Source organism: Cucurbita moschata, unplaced genomic scaffold, assembly GCF_002738365.1.
Source record: "Cucurbita moschata cultivar Rifu unplaced genomic scaffold, Cmos_1.0 Cmo_Scf00012, whole genome shotgun sequence".
NCBI lineage: Eukaryota > Viridiplantae > Streptophyta > Magnoliopsida > Cucurbitales > Cucurbitaceae > Cucurbita > Cucurbita moschata.
Window position 1 is genome coordinate 531,706 of NW_019268528.1, and position 24,876 is coordinate 556,581.

General features: G+C 33.6%; 4 protein-coding genes across 14 annotated transcripts in view; 3 read left to right on the forward strand and 1 right to left on the reverse strand.

Moving 5' to 3' along the window:
* The window catches only part of LOC111450444 (probable serine incorporator), an 8,442-nt gene extending 3,677 nt beyond the window's left edge, over positions 1 to 4,765 (forward strand). The window contains exons 6-14 of one of the 3 annotated variants that reach the window (XM_023090575.1): positions 67 to 91; positions 237 to 326; positions 694 to 865; positions 957 to 1,030; positions 1,441 to 1,510; positions 1,792 to 1,863; positions 1,954 to 2,090; positions 3,175 to 3,248; positions 4,243 to 4,765. In XM_023090575.1, coding sequence (XP_022946343.1) covers positions 67 to 91; positions 237 to 326; positions 694 to 865; positions 957 to 1,030; positions 1,441 to 1,510; positions 1,792 to 1,863; positions 1,954 to 2,090; positions 3,175 to 3,248; positions 4,243 to 4,304 — 776 coding nt within the window. In that variant the 3' untranslated portion in view covers positions 4,305 to 4,765. Of the gene's footprint in view, positions 1 to 66; positions 92 to 236; positions 327 to 693; positions 866 to 956; positions 1,031 to 1,440; positions 1,511 to 1,764; positions 1,864 to 1,953; positions 2,091 to 3,174; positions 3,249 to 4,242 lie in introns of those variants that run through there. The other 2 variants (XM_023090576.1, XM_023090577.1) reach the window with 2 other exon arrangements.
* LOC111450436 (probable ADP-ribosylation factor GTPase-activating protein AGD14) lies at positions 4,639 to 10,587 on the reverse strand. Of its 2 annotated transcripts, XR_002711807.1 has the most exons (16): positions 10,279 to 10,587; positions 9,849 to 9,957; positions 9,545 to 9,606; positions 9,304 to 9,391; positions 9,133 to 9,194; positions 8,933 to 9,029; positions 8,329 to 8,778; positions 7,102 to 7,558; positions 6,911 to 7,020; positions 6,651 to 6,812; positions 6,437 to 6,541; positions 6,266 to 6,334; positions 5,763 to 5,934; positions 5,646 to 5,685; positions 5,046 to 5,259; positions 4,639 to 4,930 (listed from the first exon to the last, which is right to left on the reverse strand). XR_002711807.1 is itself a non-coding variant. In XM_023090556.1 (15 exons), the coding sequence occupies exons 2-15, from the start codon at positions 9,945 to 9,947 to the stop codon at positions 5,118 to 5,120; spliced, it is 2,115 nt and encodes a 704-aa protein (XP_022946324.1). In that variant the 5' UTR covers positions 9,948 to 9,957; positions 10,279 to 10,587; the 3' UTR covers positions 4,639 to 5,117. The 2 variants fall into 2 exon arrangements, 1 of the variants encoding a protein (XP_022946324.1); XM_023090556.1 differs by having other exon boundaries at positions 4,639 to 5,259.
* Positions 10,588 to 13,819: 3,232 nt separating this feature from the next.
* LOC111450448 (protein SODIUM POTASSIUM ROOT DEFECTIVE 1-like) lies at positions 13,820 to 15,630 on the forward strand. Of its 3 annotated transcripts, XR_002711811.1 has the most exons (4): positions 13,820 to 14,048; positions 14,539 to 14,614; positions 15,089 to 15,222; positions 15,462 to 15,630. XR_002711811.1 is itself a non-coding variant. In XM_023090581.1 (3 exons), the coding sequence occupies exons 1-3, from the start codon at positions 13,863 to 13,865 to the stop codon at positions 15,470 to 15,472; spliced, it is 273 nt and encodes a 90-aa protein (XP_022946349.1). In that variant the 5' UTR covers positions 13,820 to 13,862; the 3' UTR covers positions 15,473 to 15,630. The 3 variants fall into 3 exon arrangements, 2 of the variants coding, with proteins under 2 accessions (XP_022946349.1, XP_022946348.1); XM_023090581.1 differs by lacking the exon at positions 15,089 to 15,222; XM_023090580.1 differs by lacking the exon at positions 15,462 to 15,630 and having other exon boundaries at positions 15,089 to 15,223.
* Positions 15,631 to 17,878: 2,248 nt separating this feature from the next.
* LOC111450434 (VIN3-like protein 1) lies at positions 17,879 to 23,907 on the forward strand. 6 transcript variants are annotated; one of them, XM_023090552.1, is made up of 7 exons: positions 17,882 to 18,029; positions 18,704 to 18,761; positions 19,311 to 19,489; positions 20,389 to 20,546; positions 21,036 to 21,675; positions 21,993 to 22,303; positions 22,385 to 23,907. In XM_023090552.1, exons 5-7 carry the CDS (start codon positions 21,218 to 21,220, stop codon positions 23,554 to 23,556), a joined length of 1,941 nt encoding a protein of 646 aa, XP_022946320.1. In that variant the 5' UTR covers positions 17,882 to 18,029; positions 18,704 to 18,761; positions 19,311 to 19,489; positions 20,389 to 20,546; positions 21,036 to 21,217; the 3' UTR covers positions 23,557 to 23,907. The 6 variants fall into 6 exon arrangements, with proteins under 6 accessions (XP_022946318.1, XP_022946320.1, XP_022946319.1 ...); XM_023090551.1 differs by lacking the exon at positions 20,389 to 20,546; XM_023090554.1 differs by lacking the exon at positions 20,389 to 20,546 and having other exon boundaries at positions 19,367 to 19,489.
* The last annotated feature ends 969 nt before the right edge of the window (positions 23,908 to 24,876 follow it).

Here is a 24,876-nt window from a genome sequence, read left to right on the forward strand (position 1 = left end):
CCCCCCCCCCCCACAAAAAAGAAGAGTTTAAATTAACCTAAAATATTCTGATGCCTATTTTTGCAGGGGACGTTGCACATTTTGGAGCCGGGTACTTCCTTTTTCGTCGATGTACATTACTTCAAAGTTTACCCAACCTTTCAAATTTTGTTTCAGAACCTCGTGTAATAGATTTTGAATTTAACAAGTAGATTTCAATTGTTTGAAATGACGTTTAATATATTTACCATTTTCAGGGTCTTCCTCCTGATTCAGCTTGTAAGCGTGATAAGCTTTATAACATGGTTGAATGATTGCTGTCAGTCCGACAAGGCTGCAGACAGATGGTAAGCTACGCTACCTCACTCACTGTAAAAAGAAAATTACAGTTATGACTTTGCTCTGAAGTACTCAACAATTTGGAGTACTTTTTGCAGGTCTGAATTGTCTTTTACAGGAAAAAATGATGTCTATATATATTCAAATAAAAGAAGAATCTTGAAAATTTTAATTGAAGATACTATATGCAGTCAAATTTGACAAATTTTTGGGGGCATAATTTCGTTTTTATGCCCCTATCACTTGGAAAGCACAGCGACATCAGATTTGCTTCTTATAGCCTGAACTGATGTTTGTGTTTTTATAACCAAGACTGGTCTATTGAAGATCCAGTGAATATGAGAAATGATATAGATGACATTACTTTTCTTGCAGTCAAATACACATCATGTTACTTGCAACAATGGCATATGTCATCTGTTTAGTGGGGATCATTTCGATGTACATTTGGTATGTGCCTCAGCCGACTTGTCTTCTCAATATCTTTTTTATTACGTGGACATTGGTACTACTCCAACTCATGACCAGTGTTTCTCTCCATCCAAAAGTAAGTTCTAATTTCGATTTTACACATCCATTCTCAGACTTTTCTTTAACCGAATGATTTGATGTATGACTGCTAACTAAGACCACAACAGGTGAATGCTGGCATCTTGACTCCGGGTCTGATGGGGCTCTATATAGTATTTATCTGCTGGTGTGCCATTCGGAGGTACGATGATGTTCTTTTATCCCCATCTCTCAATGTCATCATAAGGGTCAGTTGAGTAGTTATGTATGTATTCAATAACGTATGGATAGAGATTCGAATATCTAACCTTTAAGGCATAAGTACTTCAATCAAACTATCCTTCGATTGCTACCTAAATGAAACTCAAAGAGTTTAAAATAATTAGAAAGAGGTAGAGATTCGAACATCTTATATATAGGACAAATGTATAACAATTGAGTTGAATTATGCTCTCGTTATTGAATTCTTGAGTTTGAAATAATGAGTAAAGATTCAAACATGTATAATACTTGAGCTGAACTTGATCAATGTAAGCTTTAAGTTTGAAATAATTTTTTATAATGGTTTTAGAAATTTGGAGAATGCTTCTAACTTAGAGAATTAATTTGCAGTGAACCAGGAGGAGGTAAATGTATCAGAAACGCAGAGACTTCAACCAAAACCGATTGGCTTACCATTATAGTAAGACTTCATTTTCCTTCAATGAATTTCTAGCTCTGAAATACATTCCTAAGGAAGCAATAATAGGCATATAAGAATCTGTTTGTAAATTACTTCCAAAAATACCTTAGTTTTCCAAGATTTAATTCTATGTTTGATTTGGTATAAAAGTTTGTAGTAAAACTCAGTAGTCAGAAGATTAAGTTTCAAATAACAATTTTTTTTTTTTCTATTTTTATGATATGATTCTATTTTTCTCCACCTCTTAACACAAGTTTCAACAATCATAACGCGTGTGACAGAGCTTTATCGTTGCTGTACTCGCAATGGTTATAGCAACATTCTCCACCGGAATAGACTCCAAATGCTTCCAGGTGCGTTCTCCACTCTTTATAAAGCTTTATTTCATCATCATCATTAATTCCCTCCATGAAAAAAGAAAAGTTAATTGATAAAAGCTGCAGTTCAGGAAGGATGACAATCAGGACGAAGAAGATGATGTCCCTTATGGCTATGGTTTTTTCCACTTGGTTTTCGCCACCGGAGCAATGTACTTTGCAATGCTTTTGATTGGTTGGAATACGCATCATCCCATTAGAAAGTACGTCTCCTCCACTTCACAACTTTTTTTTGTCCATTAATTCATGGTTTTTATTTTTATTTTTTATATATAATATATAATTTAAGCTAAATTAATATATATATATATCTGAAAAGATGAAAATTGAAATTTGAAACCGTAGGTAGAATGAAATTTAAGTTATGTGGTCTGGCACGTCATTTTAGATCACTCACATACATGTTTTAAATTTTAATTTCCATCTAAAATTTTATGGGATTTTTATTTTAATTTTGAAACATTTTTGTATCGAACAAGAAAAAAAAAATACCATTTTCAATTTTTTTTTTACCTACCCTAAGAAAAGAAATTTCATAGCAACATTAGGAAATTCCAATAATTGTTTTGATAAAAAAATATTTATTTTTATTTGACTATATATATATAGTGATAATTTTTGTTAATAAATTTACATTATATTATTCAATTATTTACTATTTATATAATTATAAAATTTTATAATATAAAAAAATATTATTTAAATAATAAAAATTATAAACCAACTGTACTTTTTTTAGGAGTAATTTATAGTTTAAAAATGTTATAGATATTTTCTTAACAGTTTTTCTTTTTCTTTTCTTTTTTTTTACTTTTTGATGATTTATCATATATTTTAATAACATGTCTTAATCTGAAAAAAAAAAAAAAAAAACCTTGTTTCAAGAAATGATTTTATACAAACACGTGAAAATTAACAATAAACTTCTACAATATCCACTAGCAAAAGTCACCTCTTCATCTCTTGATGCTATTATGACAAAGGCCGACTTAATGGCAACCAAATCTTGCTGCTTTTAGAACACAAGCAGTTCACTTAAGGAATCGGAATTTATTAAGTTCCATGTCTTTATCTTTGTTTGCATTATTAATAGCCAAGCTTTTAGATGCCACTAAGTGTTGTCTCTTTGCTCCTTGTGACTTCAGAATCCACCAAATATTTCTTCTTTAGATAGTTAATACACTCATCGACTCAGATTCCAACTAGCCCATTAAGCTTATGACTGACTTTATGTTAAAGAATAAGTTGGGTTTGATTTGGTTTGATGATCAGTTTTGAACTCTGCAGGTGGACAATTGATGTCGGGTGGACAAGCACTTGGGTTAGGATTGTTAATGAATGGCTTGCTGTCTGTGTTTACCGTAAGTTTCTTTTCTGATGCCCTTTGTGGGTTTTGCGTTTCGTTTTTTAAAATTGTTCTTTTCTTTTCAAAACCATGTTTTTGTTTGTTAATCTATGTTTTTAAATTTTGAAATTTGCTTTTTCAAAATTAAAATAGCAAGTCTTTTTATTATTTTTTTTAAAAAACTATTTTTCAAAAAAAAAAAAATTGAAGCTCTAGTTTTCAAAATTGACTTAAAGATCTATTGTTCAAAACACTTACTGAAGGTCTATTTTACAATTCACTATTTCTCCCCAACATATCTTTATGTCTATTTTTTCTATTTTACTCCTTTTGCAATTTTACTTTGAAAAAGATGTTTGATTTTCTCTGTTTTTTGTTTTCGACATTGTAAAATCTAATTTTCGGGAAAAAAAAATGATTGCCTATATATTCTTTATTAAAAAATGTTAGAATGCTATTTTTCAACAATAACTTAGATGCCTAATTTCAAGAAAAATTGAAAATCTCTTTTCAAATTTTCACAATTCTCTCCTTTTGATAGTAAGAAAAATACACATTTTATTTTTATAATAAAATTATCTTTTCATAGTTTTGTTTTTAATTTTTACAACTCAAATAACTGAATTTTCTTTGCAAGAAAAATACATATTTTATTTTTATAATAAAATTATCTTTTCATAGTTGTATAAAAAACAGAAAAAGGAAATTTCCAATACATAATATTCTTTGATCTATTTTTCAAAAACTGAAAACTTAAAAGGTAGTTTTTATCAAATGCGTTTGGTATAACAAAATAGAAAACCATAAAAACTTAAAACAAAGAAAAAAAAGGGAGAAAAAAAAGACCCTTCTGTTTTCTAGTCTGGTTTTGAAATCTATATTTATAAAAAATACATTTAAAAACTGAAAGCCATTTTAAAATCTATATTTATAAAAAATACATTTACAAACTGAAAGCCATTTTGAAACACCCCGAAGAAGCTGTGAATAAATTCTATTTGTTCTTGTAGTATGGATGCTGGTGGCCCCAGTGATATGGAAGAACAGGCAGATGGTAGTTGGAGCTGTTTGATGATACGACAAAACCGACCCTCAAAAAACATTTACACCATCTCCATTCAAATTCCTTGCCCACAAAATTCAAAATACATCTAATTTCCAAAAACCCCTATTTTTTTATTTTGTTTTGATGACGGGAGAAAGGAGGAAAAAAAATATATGTATTTGTAGTCCTCTAAACATTAACCTCATTTTGTAAATATATAGTAGTTTATTAAACCTTATTATAAAATCAGAAGATTCTAGAATATAAATAAAATTAGCGTAGAAAAATGTATATAAGAAAATTAATCAAATATGCTTAAAAACATTTTCTGAAATGGTTGAGGTAAGAGAGAGATTATACATGAATTTCAACAGATGAACCGTCGCTGCAAAGCCTGCAATTTGATCTGTGTCTGCTACAACAGCTTATATATCATAAACTCACAACAATGAACAAATTATGTAATTAACAAAATAAAATAAAATAAACAACAAATAACCCGATCGAAAGAAACTCTTACTAACACCTAAAATTACCATCGTAGCCTAGAGAAATGTGTGGGCCCCTCCATTGATGCAAATCTGGGTTGAACTTGAGCCTCCTATATTTTCTGACTCCTCTCTCTTTCTTTCTTTCTTAAGATCGATCTCCCCCTTCGGACATCAAACAAAATGTACAGTGCCAATAAAGATAATTTTGACTCTCTTTTATCTCACTGATTAACAGAATATATATATATATATATGACAAGAGCATTGCAATGAATACCAAAACTTTTTTCACCGAGGGATTTGTTGGCGAGACCAATTTATACAATGCCAGGGCTATTCCATTCTCCCACTAGCCAAATGGGTTACCTCCGGTGGTGGATGAGAAAGGGTTCGGAGTAGAGGGTGTTGAGAATCTAACGGCTGTCTGCTGGCCCATATCGGTGTACATATGAGCGGATCCCTCGTGACCGTAGTTGCCAAGTCCAGGATGCCTGAAACATATGGCAAAATAACTCATTTGGTTATTTGCAAGTACAGTCCCACTCGATAACTATTTGGTTTTTTGTTTGTGAAAATCGTGCTTATTTTCACCCAATTTCTTTACCATAGTTTTTGCCTTTCCTAAGAAAACATTCAACTTGAACTCCAAAAACAAAAACATGCTTTTAAAAACTATGTTTAGGTTTCAAAACTAAGAGCGGATATGATTCCAAAACAAAGAATATTCATAGGTAGAAGTATTGTTTAATAGCTTAATTTTCAAACATCAAAAAACAAAAAATCAAATGGTTACCAAACAGGATGTAAAGTATTTTTATCATGCAATAGATTTTCCTATCAAGTATGCATAAATTATGAAAAGAAAACAGCATATTACCTATAAGGTTGGGCTACTTGCTGTCCCATATAAGGCGGCCCTAAGATATCAAAGCAGAATTTTAGAACATCAACCATTGTAGATGTTAAATGCGTAAAAAGGACGAGATCATTTTACCTGAAGGCATTGTAGATGGATGTGGCGCCTGGGGAGGGAACTGCGGCTGCAGTAAGTTAGATGGTGGCTGGTGTGGCATCCATGTTGATGTGGGATGATTACCGTAGCCGGGCGTAGTTGTTAAATTTGATGCAGGCTGCCCAGGATTTGGCAATGGTGCCATGGAAGGAAACTGCATAAAAAGTGAATGCAGGGGTCTGTAAAATTGTTGAAGAAAATAAAGAACAAGATGCATACTTTAATATCGATTTGATACTAAATTAACAAGTGAATAAACCAAGAAAGATCTAGCATACTTCAATTTATTAACTAATAAAAATTGAAGTTAACAGAAGCAAGTATGGAAGTTTAACAAAACAGTAGGCATGAATTTAAGGTCCTAGAATTTTAAAGTGAATTCATGCACAAGAAGCAGATCAATATTCTAACCCAGTTGTGACAAGATTACACAGCCAACTTTATAAATTAAAGAAGGCCAAATGTAACAATTTACATCAACATACCTGAGATTGTTCGGGGCTGAGATCGAATGGATTTGTAGATGTTGAAGATTGTGGAAAACTTGGGACGGGCTGTAAAAGTGTATGAAGTTTAGAGACACAAATGTTCGTGGATATCGTTATGAAAATACCCAAAAGGAAAAAACCAAACTCAAGACTAGGCAGAAAGAATACCGTTGCAGAATTATACGGCATTGCATAAATCATGTGGTGTGGCGGAACAGTATGCCACCCTGGAACTGGTGCAGGGTAGGATGAGTAATTAAACGCAAAAAGATCCTGCAGATGATTGGAAACTTGTCAGTTGTAATAAAATGCAGGGAGATGAACACAAGCCAAAGATAATTACTTAATGGGACACCAAAGATAAGGGGACAAAAGTAATTACGGCTGGCAATTCTTTTCTCCCGGTTGGCTTTACTTCGGGTGCAGAAGTTTGTGGTACACTAGAAGCTACAGCCTGTGGAGGAGTCGAAAAATCTTGGGGTGTGTGTGCTGCTGGATTACTTGGAGGTCCTTGGGAGTTAACGGAGAGTGAAGGATTCCATGGCTACAAGAAATCACCAGAAGAAATAAGACGAATAAAGTTTTTTTTAAACAAAATACCATCGAAAAATAGAAAGGCAAGCAAGTCCTCAACGAACGAACCATGTGATTGATGGATCTGTCGATTGATGGTGGAAACTGTTGACCCACAGACTGAGAATTACCACCAGGAAATAAAGAATGTGTCTGTGACTGCATGTTAGACCATTGCCCTGAACCAGAAAATATGAAAAACATTTTTAGCAATATGGACTAGTTACATAAGTATAATTAAGGGCCAGCTGCTGAAGCACCTAATGGAGGAAATGTTGACAAGCCAGCCCCTGGTGCAGCTGAAGGTGCTCCGCCAGCAAAGGGAAGAGGCATATGAGTGTTCCCTCCTGATCCAAAAGAGGGAGAAAAACCAGTTGGTAACATTGTCATGTTGCCTACCGGTGCAGTCAGTACAGCACCAGTAGCAGCATGTGATCCTGAAACTGACAATTGGGAAAGTACAGACTCTAATGTGCCAACATTAGCAGGAGCAGGAGGTGCCTGAGGGGCAACATCAAATGAGGCCCAATTGTTGTCGCTTTTAGAGTTCGCTGTGTGTGTTACAGATTGTGGAGCAGAACTTTGTGGTGGCTGTGGAACTGCTGAAGTAATAGGTTCAGGCTCTGCATCAAAATCAATTAAACTTCCAGAAGGTTCCAATTTAGTTTCAACGACATTCTCACTGATGGACCCTAAGCTACTGGAAGAAGCGGTTCTCTGAAATTTAAATAATAAGTGGTGTCAGTTCGCATACAATTTACTCCAGAAACAATGGAAGAGAACAATAGTAAACGCAATGGAAAATAATAATTACTAACAATCACTAAAAGATGGAATGGCAGTTGATGTGTCAACATCCACAGGTTCACAAGTAGCATGTTACAAAAGCTCACAACAAATAGCACAATATTATGAGGGAATGGCAAAAAAGAGAGGTAGAGTAAGGCACAGATCAAAATCCTGCAATTCATAATGAGGATCCATAGTTGCTGCATGTGAAGGTTTCTCACGTGAAAACCCTATCATGAGATGATATATATAAATCAATTTCACAAGAGGAGCTAACTAAAACTAGTTCCATGGGAATTGAGTACTGAGCATAAATATCTAAATCATTCCACCTACTCTTATAATATGGTAAACTTAAATCTCCCACATTTTATCATATTACAACCTGGTAATATTTGTTACAATGAAGTCCAAAACGTCTAATTAGGTAGATATATAAACTTTACACCAGTCATAGAAAAGGCTCTCACTGAGATAACAAGAAACAGACTAAATGAGATCGATATTAAAACCCAGCAGCTCAAATAAATGGACAGATACCAGTCCTCAGAAGGATGAAAGATTATGACAATGGAATTAATGGAAAATATCATGCAGATAAACATAAATAAAAGGGGAAAGGGTAATATGATAAGAATATCAATCTGAAACATATATATATGGCAATGAATATAAAAGTTTGTGAAAGAAAATCTCACCTGCTTATGCACCGAGCTATCAGCAACCTTGCTAGTACCACTACTTTTTGGTGGTTCAATTACACGTAGTGGGGATATGTTCTCTCCCAAAATATCCCTAACAGGTCGCACCATGGGGGGACTGGAAGCATCCAGGTCATTTGGTCGCTCAGGTGACCTGCCTCCAATTTTTGAGTCTCCATCAGATAATCTTCCATCTTCTACTTTTTTACCATTTCCAAACCTATCTTCTCGACGCCAATCACTTACAACCTCAGGACGAGCAGGACTTCTCCTAAAATCACCAAACTGCCGATTATCATGATCAGACCCTGGACTTCTTCTCTCATCAAAGTTTCTTCCCCCAGGACTAGACTTTTCATTGTAACGGCGGTCTTCATATGGTGGGCTTCTAGAACCACCTTGATATGTATCTGTTCTCCTGGTTTCATAAAAGTCCTCTTTCTCACCCTGTATAAGATCACAGATGAATTCTATTAAGATTACTTTGTGTGTAGAATCATAATAAAATAATATAATCCAAACAATCAAGTGATAAAAGTTACTGCGTTCAACTTCAGATATATCTCAGAGAAATTAGAAAAGAAGGTTTGAGGCATCTCACCGATTTCCCCCTAGGTGGCTTGTCAAAATTTTTATCGCCACTATATCTTCTGTCCACATAAACATGCTTGATAAAGTCTCTGAGTCTCATAACGTTACTGGAAGGAAAAGTTTCTCTCAGAACGACATCCATTTGGACTAACATAATAGTATAACATTAAAAATAATAAAGATAATGATAAAAAAGTAAAATAAAATGACCTGCTGTCAGGAAAAGAATGACGTTGTGGATCCAACTCTTTAAAGTAAATTTCCTTTGCACGCTTTGAAATTGAAAATAGAAAAAAAGGAAATATAAGAAAATCATGATTCTTAACAGTGTAAAGGTGAATCTCTGAGAAATGAAAGTATCCATCCATGTGCAGCATGTACCTGATTTCCTCCTTCTTGAAGAGCGCTAACTTCTTGAGAAGTAAATTTGGCCATTGATACTGATTTTACTCGGTGTGTGAACTCGCGGCTATTTTAGTCAAATCAAATAAGTTTTTATCAATAAAATGAACAAGATACAAGAAAGTATCTCCATAAGACTAATGGAATATATGACCATTGATTTGCGTGTCTTTGGAAAAATCGAAAATACAAGAACCAAACATAAGAAAGATGCACTTACTGTATTCCACTACAGGTTGTGCAAACAAACGTCCAGAAAGTTGTGCAGACGTACTGTGGTCCCTGCAAGTGTTTCAATAAAATTGATTGAATCTCACGAGAAAATTACAACCAAAGGTCTTGTGACTTCTCAATGATCATTCTAACTTCTTTTCGTGGAACTAAGATCTCAAAGAAGCTAAATCGAGAGCAGGCCAAAAGAACGACTGGAATTTCAATACAGCAAAACGAATATTTAGCTTCATATAGTGAAGCTACGTGATATCTAGGTCGAGAAAACACTAAGAAATGTAGTAGTAGTGTACCAGACTGTTGCAGTTGATGCACCGGCGATTCTCCTGCAGTTTCAGAAGACCGCGAATAATCCGTTCATTCTTCTCATCCTCCTTCACTCGATTCGCCATATGTGTCAACCTACATCAATTGAGATCAATGTTAGCCAAAACAAACAGCAATAAACTCCAAACAGAAGAGCTCAAATGGCCAAAATCACTGCCTATCCTATAAGTTTCAAGAAACATATAAATAAAACGTGAATACAACGTCTTCTCCAGTGTTCATTTCAAGAGCAGAAAATTCAAAAACAAACTTACAGAAATTCAAATACATAACTGGAGAAGTCAACAAACAACGATTTCAAATATACATTCCTTTTTTAGCAATCAAACAAAACCTCAATTTAACAACCACCAGTCCAACAATCATAACAGCGGATCTGAAAAGATAAAACCTCACCTCAGTTGAAGAACTCGAGTAGAATCAGAAATAATAACGTCCGTAGAACCCTAGACAAGTAGAAGATTGAAACGAAAACCGAAACGGACCGAAATCAGCAGACAACCACGATTACTTCTTCTTGTTCAGCAGCCTTTCAAGCTGACGATAAAACTCAATCGATCCACCAACAGCTGATGAACAAAGTAAGAACGAAAACGGAGAGAGAGAGAGAGAGAGAGTTGCAGGTCCTTTTTCTTCAGTATCGGTATCTACGGCCAGCTAAGAGCTGAAAGAAAACTGCTCCTGCTTTTGCCTAAAAAACTTAAGAGAGATGGAAGAAGAAACGGAGGAGAGAGAAAAGGAATGGATCTGGGGTATGTTACGCTGTTCTCGGGTGTAGAGTAATTATCTTGTTCCCACGTTTCTCGCGCGCGCGCGCCCGACTTTTCCATGGCATTGGACTGTTAGTCTTTATCCTTTGTCGAAATTGGTGCGACAGTCAAATCGAAATGGATACTGTCGTCTAATTATTTGCCCTCCATTTTTCCTATAATTACCATTTTGGTCATTATTACTGCGCCGAACGTAAAAAATGGGTCGACATGTCAGAAACTGGATGGAGACAGATGAAGTATTATGACGACGAGTCGGCGAAGTGTCTGGCAAATTGGTAACTGAAGCCCATCAGGCCCAATTTTGATACTTTAAGCCCATTAGTTATGGGCTCGGGTTGGAGGTACTTCCCATCTTGAAGAACTAGGATGCTCCATCAATGTCGTCTATTCAAAGAGCTGGCGGTGGGAATTTACGAAAATAGGTCCATGTATTTGTATTCATTCACAATTCGAAAATTTAAATTAATTAATCTTATTTTGTTTAATTATTTAATTTTATTTTGAGATTTAAAATAATTAATCTTTATAAGTTAACTAATCTATTTAAAATTTCGATTTAATTTAATCTTTAAATTTAAATCTAGGACTCAAAAAAATTGATGCCCGATGGTACAATTTGAATTAGGTTGGGTTCAAATAAATTAATATTCTATAGTTGAGGGCACGTGACGTTTAATCATTCCCTTGATTAATTAATTAAACTATATTTAAGTCAAAATTAAAGAAATAGTTAAATGTCTCAAATTTACGAAAATTAAAATTAAAATATCAATCAGATAAATATTTTCAAAGGGACAAAAATACTACTTAAATTAATAAGAAATTCTTTTATACTTTTTATAAAATGCTTATTAATTATATTATATCTACATTAGGGATATTTTATTATTTTTTTCTCGTGTTTCGTTGACATTTTAACTATGAACGGTAACATTGATTTACTTTTAAAGTAGATTTTGAACCCATTGCGTTAAAAAATATCAGTAGAAATTTAATATATTTAAACTATCGTTATTATACAGAAACAGGGATAGAATAGTATTTTCACAATTTTATTCAACAAAATAATTTATTTTTATAAGCACTCGTTACATTTAATTTATATAACCTAAAGTTGAAAATCCTAAGTATATATTTAAAGTTGCAAAATAAAATACACCAAAATTACTACATAAAACACACACTTCTTAAATACATAATCCGGCCGCGCATGCCATTTGGCAATTATTCTCACGTGAGTAGCACGTGCACTAACGTGGCTGGGCATGTTGCAAAATATTTTGGGCATATTTTTATTTTTATTTTAAATTAGCCCCTTTAGCATCTTTGAATTATTATAATGATTTGCACATGGACCAACCTGCCCTATATTTCAAAACAAAATATTAATAATAACAATAACATTAGGAATCTTCCAATCAAATTCTAGAAACACGGATCGAAGACCCAGTATTTATATTTGTCTCGGGGAACCAACGAATTCTGAAACTCAGTAGATTTAAAATGTTGATATCGACCAAAATGTGAAAGTCTCGATTTCAAAAAAATGAATGTTATTAATAAAATAATTAGGTACGCACATTTCTGAAATTTTTAAAATTAATAAATAATATTTTATATTTTGAAATAAGTTAAAATATTAAGGTTATTAAATTTTGAATTTGAAATTTTAAAATACAAAATTATATTTTAGAAAATATAGAAATAATAATAATAATACAATATTTCACCTTATAAATTAGATTTATTTTTGTTTGATTTAAATACGTGTAATAAAATATATGATATTGTATAAATGATAAGTATACAAAAAAAATCACATTAAATGTGTTCAAATTTTAATTAATGATAGTTTATATTCCGTTAGTTTTGTGGCCTATAAAAATTATGTAAATCGAGATTTATAATAAGCTATGGAGCCGACATTTATTGGATCAAGTGATGGATTAAATATGTTATGAATATGCAATAAAGTCTTGAAGGATTTTAATGCTTGATCTGTGAGCTCAAAACCAGCATGTGATTTCATAAAATAAAGTTTTTTTTTTTTTTTTTCAAATCAATTTAATAAAATATTATTAGTTAAAATTAAGCATATTATCATTAATTAGTACATAGGAACAAATAATTAATAACCCTCCATTTTTTAAAATTCAAAAAAATATATTTACCATTTGGATGAAAATGGTTAATACTTTATTCCAAATTACCCTTAAGATTTTTGCAGTGTTCAAAAAATACCGTTAAAAAGTTTCACTACTGCAGTTATCGCTAGTACTATGCTTAAAAAACACTCATAAAATTTTAAAGGTAGGGTAAACACCCTTAACCTTTAAAAAAAGAAATTTAATTGTTTTTTATTTTTATAGTTAATATAGGGACGAAAATAGTCCGACATTTTTTAAGTTTTTAAAAATATTTTAATGTGTTTTTTTTTTATTTTAAAAAATTGTACGAACAAATTTTTAAAAACTCAAATGTATTAACTAATTATTAACGTTTTAATCGATAAACTTAATTTTAATTTTTTTAAGCTTATGAATATTTTTTATAATTTTGTTTTTTTTTCATCCGTATTATTGAAATTTTTGAAAGTTTATAAATATTTTTTATACGATAAAGTGCAAAAATTCACAAATATTTTTATTAATTTATTAAAAAAATATTTAAAGTATAGGTAAGATTACGTGATCTCATGCTTTCCTACCCGATAGTTATAGCAGTAAGCCGCTATTGTTGCCTTTTGTTTACATTCTCATATAACACAAATTTCAATTTCTCAAATATTACTTTCAAAACTCATTTTCGAAATCTCTCTACTCCCGTTTTTTAAAATTTTTTTTCTCGAAACGGGGTCAAAGGCTCGAGCATACGTCAGTTAGCCGTAGGCGATGCAAGAACGAATAAGCTTAACTCACTTGTTGTTGGAAAGTGAGTGCTGCATAATCGCAAGCCCGCTGCCACTAGAAGGCGAGTGGGTCAAATAGAAATGAGACCGAGGGTACTCCTTATAATAATATGAAAATCTCTCTTACCATGCACGTTTTACAACCTTAAAGGCTAACAACTACACGTAATGAACCCGAACAAGATTAAATATTTTAAAAATCATTTGAATACGGTTTATGTGTATATATATAAATATGTATTGATTTGGTTTTGATGATCTGATCTGAGTTAAGGAAGGGGAGAGAGAGAGAGTTGGGAATGGGAAAGGCGGTGGGAATTGGGAAAGTGTTTTCGTGTTTCATGAATTCCGGAGCTTCCAGTTCGTGCTTCCAAATCGAAGCCACTTTTGAGCCCAAACAGCCATTAATGCCTAACCAACCTAACTCACACCTTCTCAGACTCAACGATGTGATCTCTCATACCAACCAACAAGCCAACCCCAAGGTCACATTCCTTTCCTTCCTCTTTTTTCCCCTTTTTTTTTCTTTTCATTTAAAAATATTTTATTAAAAAAAAAAAGTAAATTAAAAAATAAAAGTGATTTTGAATTTGTATTTAAAACACTACAACCGTGCGATCTTCGTCAATGGCTGGCAAAGTAGCGGCTGATCGTTGTTGCCGCCGGTGGGCCGCGGCAACGATGGAATGCATTTGTGAGGACATTTTGGTATTTTCATATAAACTAAGTCTCAATTAAATACTCAAATTTTTTTTTTCTAAAATTTGATTTTAAACCGTTTAATTTAAAATAATTTATTTATTTACTCCGTTTTTAATAAATCATATTGTCAACCACAATAAATTTTATCAAAATATATATTTTTTTAAAATAAATACTTCAAAATTGTATTCATAGGGTTGTAATTTTTATTTATGAAAAAAATGTAATTTTAAATAAATAAAGTAGCGTCTTTTTATTTATTTATTTTTTCAGGTGGTGGAGCTGAGGGTGTCAATGCATTGTAATGGCTGTGCCAGAAGGGTTGAGAAGAACATCGGCAAGATAGAAGGTACTCTTTAAAATTTATATCTATAATATTCGTTATAATAATAATTTGTTGTAATTTAACATAATTTTTTTAATATAATTCAATGAAATTATAGGGTATTTATTTATTTTAAATTTTTAAAAAATGTATTTTTATGAAGAAAAAAAAGAGCCCTTTATTAGTGGAGAATCAAATTGAATTTAAGTCTAATTAACAATAATATTTAATTACTAGGTATATTAATTTTTTTATTTTGTATCTAATAAATTATATATATATAGAATTCTAAATTTTAATTTGTCTATTAAAAAAATAAAATTTATATTTAATAGATTATAAAATATATTTTATTTTTTATAACTTTAAAATTTAAAGATTTATTATACACAGAATTAAATAGCTTTTTATAACGATATTGAAATAAGAATTAAGTCTATATTATATTATCTCTAATAATGAAATGTCTCATCAATAAATTATTATTATTACTTTCAGGCGTGGATTCATATAAGGTAGATTTTGAAAGGAAGACGGTTGTGGTTACGGGAGATGTTTCTAGTTTTGAAGTTATACAATGCGTTTCTAAAGTGAGAAGCGTAGAGATTCTCGAACCTCAAGAATGAACACAAGTACGTTTTCACGATAATTATTATGGTTTTTATAAATTTCCACAAACCATCTGAACAGTGTTTAAAATATAGTTTGAAGTTTTAATTTTTATTAAAAAATTTAAAATAAAATATATTTTGTTTGCAATTTTTTTTTTAATTAAAAAATAAAAATATAGTTTTTTTTTTTTTTTTTTTTTAGTTTCAAAATTTAACTTATTTTTTTAAACTAATTTTTAATTTCGTCGATGATTTTGCAGGGAAAAAATAAATTATATTATGGGGAAAGCAGGAAATTAGAGGGCGAAAAGTTTACACTTTTCACTGAAAGGTCGAGAAATGGATGATTGGGCAGCACGTTGCCTTCTCGATTGTAGCCGATTGGACATAAGCGTGCCACACAGAATCATACCCCACTAATTTCTTTCTCCTTGGGAAATGCGAATTTTATATTCTTATATTTTATTTTTCTTCCCAAGTATTAGCTTTCAAGATTAAAATAATAATAAATTTAGTTATAATTTATATATACTTAATTGATATATATATATATATTAAAAATCAAATAAACAAAAATTCAAATATTAAATATTTACTACTCACAATTCATCAATCGAGCATTAATGGGTTACCAAACATCAAATATTCTTAATTTTCATAATAATGGTAATAACCTAATTCTATTGATAGTAGATATTGAATTTTCCCTTAAGGTTTTTCAAACACGTTTTCTTGAAAGAGGATTTCATGTATTATAAAAACTGTTTCATTTCCCTCTTCAACCGACGTGGGATTTCACAATTCACCCTCTTTCGGGGCTTAACGTCCTTACTAACAGTCGTTCCTCTTTTCAATCGATGTGAGATCTCACAATCTACTCCATTTCGAGGCCTAACGTCCTAACTAGCACATCGTGGGGTATCTGGCTCTAATATCATTTGTAACGGCTCAAGTCTACTACTAGCCGATATTGTCCTTTTGAGCTTTCTTTCAATCTTTTTAAGACGCGTCTTGAAAATCTTGAAAAGAAGTCCGAAAGAGAAAGCCCTAAAAGAACAACATTTGCTAGTGATGAGCGTAAGTTGTTACAAAACCTTTAAGATTGGTAGGGTTGAGTGGGTCGAGTTAATTGAACTTACGAGCTAAACCGAATTTTCTTTAAAAAAATAATAAAATAATGCACAATTCATCCAATATGGATTAGATTAATATATATTTTTATTATTTTTTTTCCCTTTAAAGAAGCCTTTATTCAAAGTTGAAAATGGAAGGAGCTGTTGGTTTTTCCAAGGCCACGTACACGTGGGTCATTGTCACGGCCATTTCCAACCAATGGGACACCCAGGACGGTTGGTGAATAATGAAAGTGCAATTCTACTTAAAAGCACCACATAGAAAGTGCCACGTGTTCATTGCAACAAAACAATAAAGACATTGAAAGTGCCACGTATGAATTGCAGTAATAATAGAAGATAATTCAAATGCCACGTATCTCACATCAAAGTTAACCATCTTTTTCTTTCTTCAAATATTATTTTTCCAATGGTAATAGTTGACTATTCTATTGTTCTGTAGGGTTAACTTCTGATGTAATGCTCGAGCGCGAACTCTAATAAGTCAAAGTTACTGTAATAGAACAAGCTCAACGCTAGCAGATATTGTCCGATTTCATCCGTTACATGTTTCTCACGGTTATAAAACGTGTATACTAGAGAGAGGTTTCCACGTTATTATAAGGAATGTTCCATTCTCATCTCCAACCAATGTGAGATCTCGATATCAACAATAAAATCTCGCACCATGCAGTGCTCGACTCCATGCACATAATTTCCGCTTTGACCAATAATAAGTCAAAGTTACTGCAACAGAACGAGCTCAGCGTTAGCAGATATTGTCCACTTTGACCCGTTACATATCTCTCACGGTTTTAAAACGTGTATACTAGAGAGAAGTTTCCACATTATTACAAGAAATGTTTCGTTCTCGTCTCCAACTAATGTGAGATCTCACAGTTACGATATGAACAATGAAATCTCGCACAATGCAGTGCTCAGCTCCATACACACAATTTGGTACTTTGTTCGATGCAATGTTGAGATTCTCTAGAAATTTGAATGAAAATCAAGACGTAGAGTGATTATAATTACGTTTCAGTCAGAATTGAGTTATTCAACTTTTACCTATTTACCCTCTATCACCGTGAGTTAAAAATTTTAAGTTAGGATTGATATAATATAAAATTTTAAATTAATTAGTTTAATAAATTAAAAAACGAATATTGCTTATTAAAATCAAGTAATTTTTTTTTTAATTTTAAAATTTTATAAAATAAAGTACTGCAATAATTTCGGAATTAAAGATTCACAAAATTTGATCGGACGGTTTAGATTCGTACGTTATCTCATTAGATACTACGGCTCTGCAGGACTGCGATCGCTTGATGGTCAATACAAATAGTTCTAAATTAAATTCGATATTTTATTAAAAAAATAAAAGGTAAAAGTTCACGCGCTTAGAAAGCGCGTGAAGTAACTGACCAATGGCAGTACAATTCTTGGTTCCCCGGACATATTCTGCTCTGTTCTCAGGAGTCAGAACCAACTCCGCATCAAAGTGGAGCAGTCTACTCTCACTTGTTTATCTAGCGCGTGCATTACACCGTATTCCCTCACTGGAATGAGGAGCCGCTCCCACGGATTCCTCTTCTCTCACAATATTAACTAACATCTACGAACGGCCCGCCTCCCTCCCTCTCTTTCTCTCTCTCCGGATTCGCGCGAGCGCCTTGCTCTGAAGAGCTTCTGATTTCGGCATCTCAAAAACCCTAGGTTCGTCGCCATTTTTCTCTTGTTTTCTTTCTTATGCGAGATGGATTTTCTTTGTTGCTGATGCCTGTGTTGATATTTTGTTTGGTTTTTCTAGTTTTGGCTTGTTTCTGCTCTCAGATCCGCCATCGCTTTTGTTTTTCAGCATTATCTTGTTTGTCACTTGCTGTCTTGTTTGCTTACTTTTTCGTTTGTTTGGAATTTCTGGATGTTGCGCCGTTTATCTCTGTTAAAATTTCTGTTTCCGAACTATTCTCTTGTTTTCAATTCTTTGACTGTTTGTTGTTTCTTTCGAGTTTCGGGTTTATATCCGTTTCCAGGCGAAAGCTTGCTTTTCTGCGGAAATATGATTTCGTTTTGTTGATGGAATGTTTGATTTGTTAGCTCTGAGAAGCTACATTGTAGTTTTATTGTGTTTTCTTTAGCTCTTTAAGGATACCATATTGATCAATGGAAGTAAACGAGGCAATTGAAGAGTTAAGCTAAGATTTGAGCATTCTTTCAAAATGGAACAGACAAATTCAACGGATTCAGTCCATGGTTCTCGTTGATTTTGTGTTAGAATAAGTCGGAAGATAAATTAGTAGCTATGTCAGTTCCTTGACCTTCTCCCATCGTGACCACTGTTCTTTGCATCCTGTGACAATCCCGACATTCACATTTTTTTTTTGTTACAGGGCATGTATGACTCCTAATTGTGAAATATGGATTTAGAAGAAAAATTCATGGCTAGAGGTATGTCGTTTCTCACTGTATAGTTTCCATCTAGTTTAGACATAATTGTGTCTCTATGTTTCTATTGTACAAGCGCCTGTTTTCATGGCATTATAATGCGAATAGAGGCGTGAGATTATTTGATTAGATGAAGTTTTTAGCTGGGATCACGTCCAACTATTGATAAAATTGTGCACATAGGGGAAAATTGTCAAATTTGTTGAGTTTCATATGTTTTTTGTTCAGATCATCATGATGTAGTAATATATGGTGCTTAACAAGCTTGTTACATTTCGTGTCAATAAGCGACAAATTTAAAATATGTTTTGTACTCATTAATCATTAGGAAAACTCAACATGCATAAATTGAATTTCTATAATTTATGCTCTTCATTTGTTGTTACTACGAGCACTTATGAATATATGGGCAATCTCTTTCACATATGTGGTTTCGAGTTCTGAAAAACTGTTGTTGCCATATACTTGAGCAATCGGAAGGCTTATCCTTCCATCCGTTGCTGCAAATGAATAACTGAAGACAAGCTTTTCATTTGTAACAATGTATCTTAGGCCTCAACCTTCAATACGGGCTCAAAGTTCTAAAAAATCCTTCCATTTGCTTGAAGAAAATTAGATGATGAAGCAGAAGCTTTTTGTAAAGCTAGAGAAAGCAAAAGCCAAAGATTCCTTCAATTTGCTCGGCCAATAGAAGGTTCACCCTTCAATGTGCTTGCAAATTAAAGATTGAGGTAAGCCCTTTTGCTTTCAAGTGGCTAATGTCTTTTCACCATTTGAAAACTTAATCGCTTCATGGTTTTATGGTTGGAATTCACCGACTAGAGGAAGACTGAAAGACCTTTTGGAGTGTATGGGTGTGGGTTTTCTTTCTTTCCTTTTTTTCTTAATTATTATTTTTTGTTCGTTACTTCTTTTTTAATAATTTTTATTAACTGGTTGGAAAAAATAGGCGAGCCTCAAGGATATGTTTTAAATTCTTGGTGCTCTTCAGCTTTCCTTTATCCCGTCCAATTCTTGGTGCTCTTCAACTTTACGAGGAAAATAGCAAGGAACCTTTTCTTCCATTGCCTTCCCAGCTACAATATTTGGGTTGAGATCTTCGAGACACATGGTTTTCTCTTTGTAATGCTAGTTTGAAGAGGAAAAGAAGAAGTTTTCTAGAAAATGATAGGGGTGTGGATAAGGTGTGAAAATTTAAGCGGTTTCTCTAGGTTTTCTTGTAATAATGATTCTTTGATGATTAATAATAAGAAGACCTTCTTCCTTTTCGTGCTTATTGGTCACTGAAAGAAACTTGTGAGCCCCAGCTGACTGCAAAGGTTACTGAGAAATTCTTCATGAACTTCTTGTGCATGGCGCTTCTTTTAATATGTCGCCTTGGCATTGTAACATCTCTCTCTCTCTCTCTCATTTTTTTGTTGATGAAAACATGATCAGATCCCTTTTGTCTAACTGATTTTGGGACATTTCACATATATCCTTGATACCTATGATGGTTTGGTAGCAGTAAACACTAGCTCTGAAGGCATTTTTTTCTTCAATCTCAAAAATATCCTGACGTATAAGGTTATGCACGTTGTTACTTCTCTCATTTTGTTTTCTGCATTTTTATCGATGACTTGAACCGCAGGGATTTTCTTTTAGAAGATACTTCTTGGATGAACTTCAACTGTAGCTCAACTATAGGCACGAAATCTCCACCTTTTCTCCTACGAACAGATAGGATTCTAGCAATGCAATAAATTATTTGGGGGTGAATTCTATATCCTTATCCAACAAGTTAGAAAGGTAACCTAATATCCTATTTCTAATTAAATTTTAGGGAAGTGAAGCATATTTCTGTGGAAGAAGTGACTAATTTTGGATGGAACAAAAAATCCCAATCGAGCTTGAAAGATGGAAGAGTTGAAGGGTAGCTGGAACTGATGTGAATCACGTTCTTCTTGGACTACTGAAAATTTATCTTCAGCGTGTAAAGGGTAAAAAGTTTGAGAGTGAGCAGAAAAAGGGAACTTGATCTCTGTGAATACCCTATAGCTTGCTCTGATTATCATGCTTGTTCAAGAACTCCAAATAGAATAATCTTCTTTCCCTTTAAATACTTGGATATTCTTGGTGAGAAAAATCATCAAAACATGCATATTTATAATGTGTTATGCATGCATGCTGGGTATTGATGCTTTTCGGTCTGTTTCTGATCTCCCACCCACCTTCCATCAAATGTAACTTCGATTTGCTCCTAAAACATTTATGGTTCTAATGTCTTTTTCTGTTCAGTTTCTGGTGTTCAAAGCCTTTCTTCAAGTGTGCAAAGCACTCCGGAGAAATATGGGCATTCTGATGATGTTTCTAAAAGTCCAGAGCTTCTCCAAGAATTCCTGAAATCGGGTCCAAAAAAGGAGCTTCTACGAACCCTTGTTAAAAAGGAGCAGAAGATTTTGGTAGCGGCAAAAAGCAAAATGACAGAACTTCGAAGAATAAACAACAAGGCAGTTAAGAAGCAAGACACCAAAAAGGTTGCATCTAGCCTCAACAATCAGTCTTCATCTAGAAAGCAACTCAGAAAGGCGGAAAATCCTTCTCGTCTACCCATAGTTACCGACCAGTCTACGGATTTTGGGCATTCTAATTCCTGGATTTGTAAAAACTCGGCTTGTAAAGCTGTTCTTTCAATTGATGACACTTTTTGCAAGAGATGCTCTTGCTGTATTTGTCATCTGTACGATGACAATAAGGACCCTAGTCTTTGGCTGGTATGCACTACCGAATCGGGTGAAGGAGATTCTTGTGGGTTATCTTGTCACATTGAGTGTGCTATTCAACGTGAAAAGGTTGGGGTTGTTGATCTTGGACAATTGATGCAACTTGATGGCAGCTACTGTTGTGCTTCTTGCGGTAAAGTCACCGGGATACTTGGGTATGTAATTTTCCAATATTTTGCCTTTCAATCCACATTTATCCTTTTTGTTACTTCAGAAATTATTTTCTCACATCAGATATTGCCTCAGAAAGCTCTTTAGATGAACTGGATGCCAGTTGACATGACAGGGAACCAATTAAGGTTTCCAGTTTGTAGTTTTATATAACAACTGCTCTGTGGTTTGTGCTTACATGTAGTGATAAAACCTATAGGTTGTTGGTTAATAAGATATTCAAGTTATATGACATGTAGTGAGTTTTACATTTTTCCCTTGAACTCATTGGATTTTTGTGCAAATATATGAATGCCAACAGAAGTTGGAAGAAACAGCTGATTATAGCACGGGATGCTCGTCGAGTTGATGTACTTTGCTATAGGATCTACATGAGTTACAGGCTCCTAGATGGGACTTCGAGGTTCAAAGAAATGCATGAAATTGTAAAGGATGCGAAGGTCAAATTAGAAGCTGAAGTTGGTCCATTGAATGGAATTTCAGCCAAGATGGCTCGTGGTATAGTCAGTAGACTCTCGGTGGCAGGTGATGTGCAGACACTCTGCTCTTTGGCAATTGAAAATGCAGATAAATGGCTGGCCACTGCTCCTCATGTGAATCCTAATTACAGAGGTTCTAAGTCGTATACTACTTATTCTCTTCTAATTTGTTTTGGGTATCTACTTATCGTTTCTTTTTGGTTTGTTTTGGCAGAGGATTCTCTTCCAGCTGCTTGTAAGTTCTTGTTTGAAGAGATAGCATCTTCATCTGTTGTAATGATTCTTGTTGAGCTGTCTAATGCATCATCAAACAGTGTCAAAGGATACAAACTCTGGTATGGAAAAAATAGAGAAGAATTGCACATGAAAGATCCCATTTGTGTATTTCCAAGATCTCAAAGGCGAATTATGATTTCCAACCTGAAGCCATGCACGGAATACACCTTTAGAATCATTTCATATACTGATAATGGCGACTTGGGTCACTCCGAAGCAAGGTGCTTTACTAAGAGTGTGGAGATAATTTCCAAAAATTCAAAACTGGCAGCCAGTTCAAATTGTAAAAGAGAGCATGCTCATATTGAAGGAAGTTCTTGTAGCAAGATGGGGCCTGACAACACCAAAGTTTTTGGGTCGCCATCTCAGTTCAAGGTTCGAGATCTTGAAAAGATTCTGCATCTTCCTTGTGATCAAGATCAGGGCTACAATGAAGGGTTTTGCTGTGCTGATGCTGAAAAATGCTGTGGAGGAGTAGGCAAGGTGGTCAAACCTGAAACCCCAGAAGAACAGCTGCCACCTGTTTCCCGTGATCTCGACTTGAATGTGGTCTCAGTTCCCGACTTGAATGAAGAGGTAACTCCTCCGTTTGAGTCCTCAAGAGACGAGGATGATGAATGCACATTGCAGCAGGTTGTTGAGGCAGATGACGATGCTGCATCTCATGACAAGGAAAAGAATGGTCTGGTGAGATCGCACGGTAGCGGCGACTCTCAAACATGGACGGGCGGTAGGAGAGGCGATGCATCTGCTGTTGATTCCGGGGTGGCATTGTGCAGGAAAAGGGGTAGCAGCTCGAATGAAGAGATTCATGATTGTGACAGCACTCTGATAAATGGATCTCCATTCCGGAATTCCATTGGTTCTTGTTGTTTGGATGAGAATTTTGAATATTGTGTAAAGATAATCAGATGGCTAGAATGTGAAGGATATATAAAGCAGGAATTCAGATTGAAACTGCTAACATGGTATAGCTTGAGATCAACCGAGCGCGAACGACGAGTCGTTAACTCCTTTATTCAAACCCTCATTGACGATCCTTGCAGCTTAGCAGGGCAGTTGGTTGATTCATTTTCTGATATCATTTCCTGCAAGAGGCTGCGAAGCTAATTAAGCCAGAAGTTCTAGGGACGGGCGGGACGGGACGAGACGAGACGGAATAAGGGCGTCGCCTTCTAACTTAGATGATGATTGCTGTTGGCCATATTGTAAAAGTTTCTCAATTTACATTGACCTCCCTATTGTTTTCCATTCTTGTGCAGGTATTTTTATCCCTGGTCACTGTCTAAATGATGATGATGGCCTTATGCCATGCTAAAATTGGATCGGCCGTTGTAGAAGTGATTTGCTATTGGAGGTAATGCTTGGAGGCATTTGTTTATCTCTCAAAGACTCCCAACTGCATTTGAAACATAACATTATTATAATTTAATCATGGAGGATATATATGTTATTTAGAGTTCTTTGATCGTTGCTTTTAATTTAGGGGAGTACATAATAGTGACCTTGATTCTACTCTTAGCTTCTATTTAGAATCTCTCTCTCAAGCATTGTTTTATCGCTCGACCCTGCCCCGTATGAATTTTGTTGATCAAATTGTGGATAAAACATGTCGGTTTTCCTAGAAACTTTTTTTTGTAGTTCAACATGTTGGAGAATTCAAACTTATGATCTCGAAGGTATTTTCATATCGTTTGAGCAATGTCGAAGTTGACTTTCTTGTATCCCGTGTAGTAGGACGGATTTGACTTCTATTGGTGTTGTAGAATGAGATAGCAATACTTTGCTTAGAGTTAGCTTAGGCTGGGGATGGACATGGACGGTGGATTTCTGTACTTTGTTTTTTTTTTATGTCGTGTTTACAATTTGCAATGTTTTTATTCTGAAAATATGTGTACTTATTTTATTTTTGCAGCTTCAACATGTTTTTTACTATTTCTTTTCATCAATTATTAATTATGTACAAATATTACTTTATAATTCAACGATATATTCGGCAAATATTTCTCTTTTTCAAATGAATTTCGTTATTTTATTATTATTATTATTATTTTGTTGGAAATATTGGCTTTGATAAAAATCAATCGGCCTCTCTCTCTAACAAATCTGTTTAGTTTCTATTATTTTCTTTTAGTTTGGTAATTTGTAGGTCAAATAAATTACATTTTTTAATTCTAAAATATCAAAATTTGATACAAATGGACTATATAAAAAGTTTATTTTATTAAGAAATTTGCAATTGAAGTCAACTATTTAAAAAAACAACTAAATAAATATTAAGTAACTTCTAAACAGGTTAATTAAAGAAATTAATTAATTCAAAGAAATAAATTAATTAAAGAAATTAGTTAATCCAAAGTAAGGCAATCCCATAGGTCAGATTGAGATATTTTTAGATCGGATTCAATTGGTTATAAAATTTTCATTTAT

Excerpts from the sequence above, each read along its gene's own strand:
- LOC111450436 (XM_023090556.1), bottom strand. The coding sequence starts at position 9,947 with ATGGCGAATCGAGTGAAGGAGGATGAGAAGAATGAACGGATTATTCGC. Across the intron at positions 9,030-9,132 it reads CATTCTTTTCCTGACAGCAG|TAACGTTATGAGACTCAGAG; the intron begins GTCATTTTATTT and ends TTTTCCTTCCAG. Across the intron at positions 5,260-5,645 it reads CAAGTAGCCCAACCTTATAG|GCATCCTGGACTTGGCAACT; the intron begins GTAATATGCTGT and ends CATATGTTTCAG.
- LOC111450448 (XM_023090580.1), top strand. The coding sequence starts at position 13,863 with ATGGGAAAGGCGGTGGGAATTGGGAAAGTGTTTTCGTGTTTCATGAAT. Across the intron at positions 14,049-14,538 it reads ACCAACAAGCCAACCCCAAG|GTGGTGGAGCTGAGGGTGTC; the intron begins GTCACATTCCTT and ends TTATTTTTTCAG. Across the intron at positions 14,615-15,088 it reads GAACATCGGCAAGATAGAAG|GCGTGGATTCATATAAGGTA; the intron begins GTACTCTTTAAA and ends TATTACTTTCAG.
- LOC111450434 (XM_023090550.1), top strand. The coding sequence starts at position 18,731 with ATGGATTTAGAAGAAAAATTCATGGCTAGAG. Across the intron at positions 18,762-21,035 it reads AGAAAAATTCATGGCTAGAG|TTTCTGGTGTTCAAAGCCTT; the intron begins GTATGTCGTTTC and ends TTTTCTGTTCAG. Across the intron at positions 21,676-21,992 it reads AAAGTCACCGGGATACTTGG|AAGTTGGAAGAAACAGCTGA; the intron begins GTATGTAATTTT and ends GAATGCCAACAG.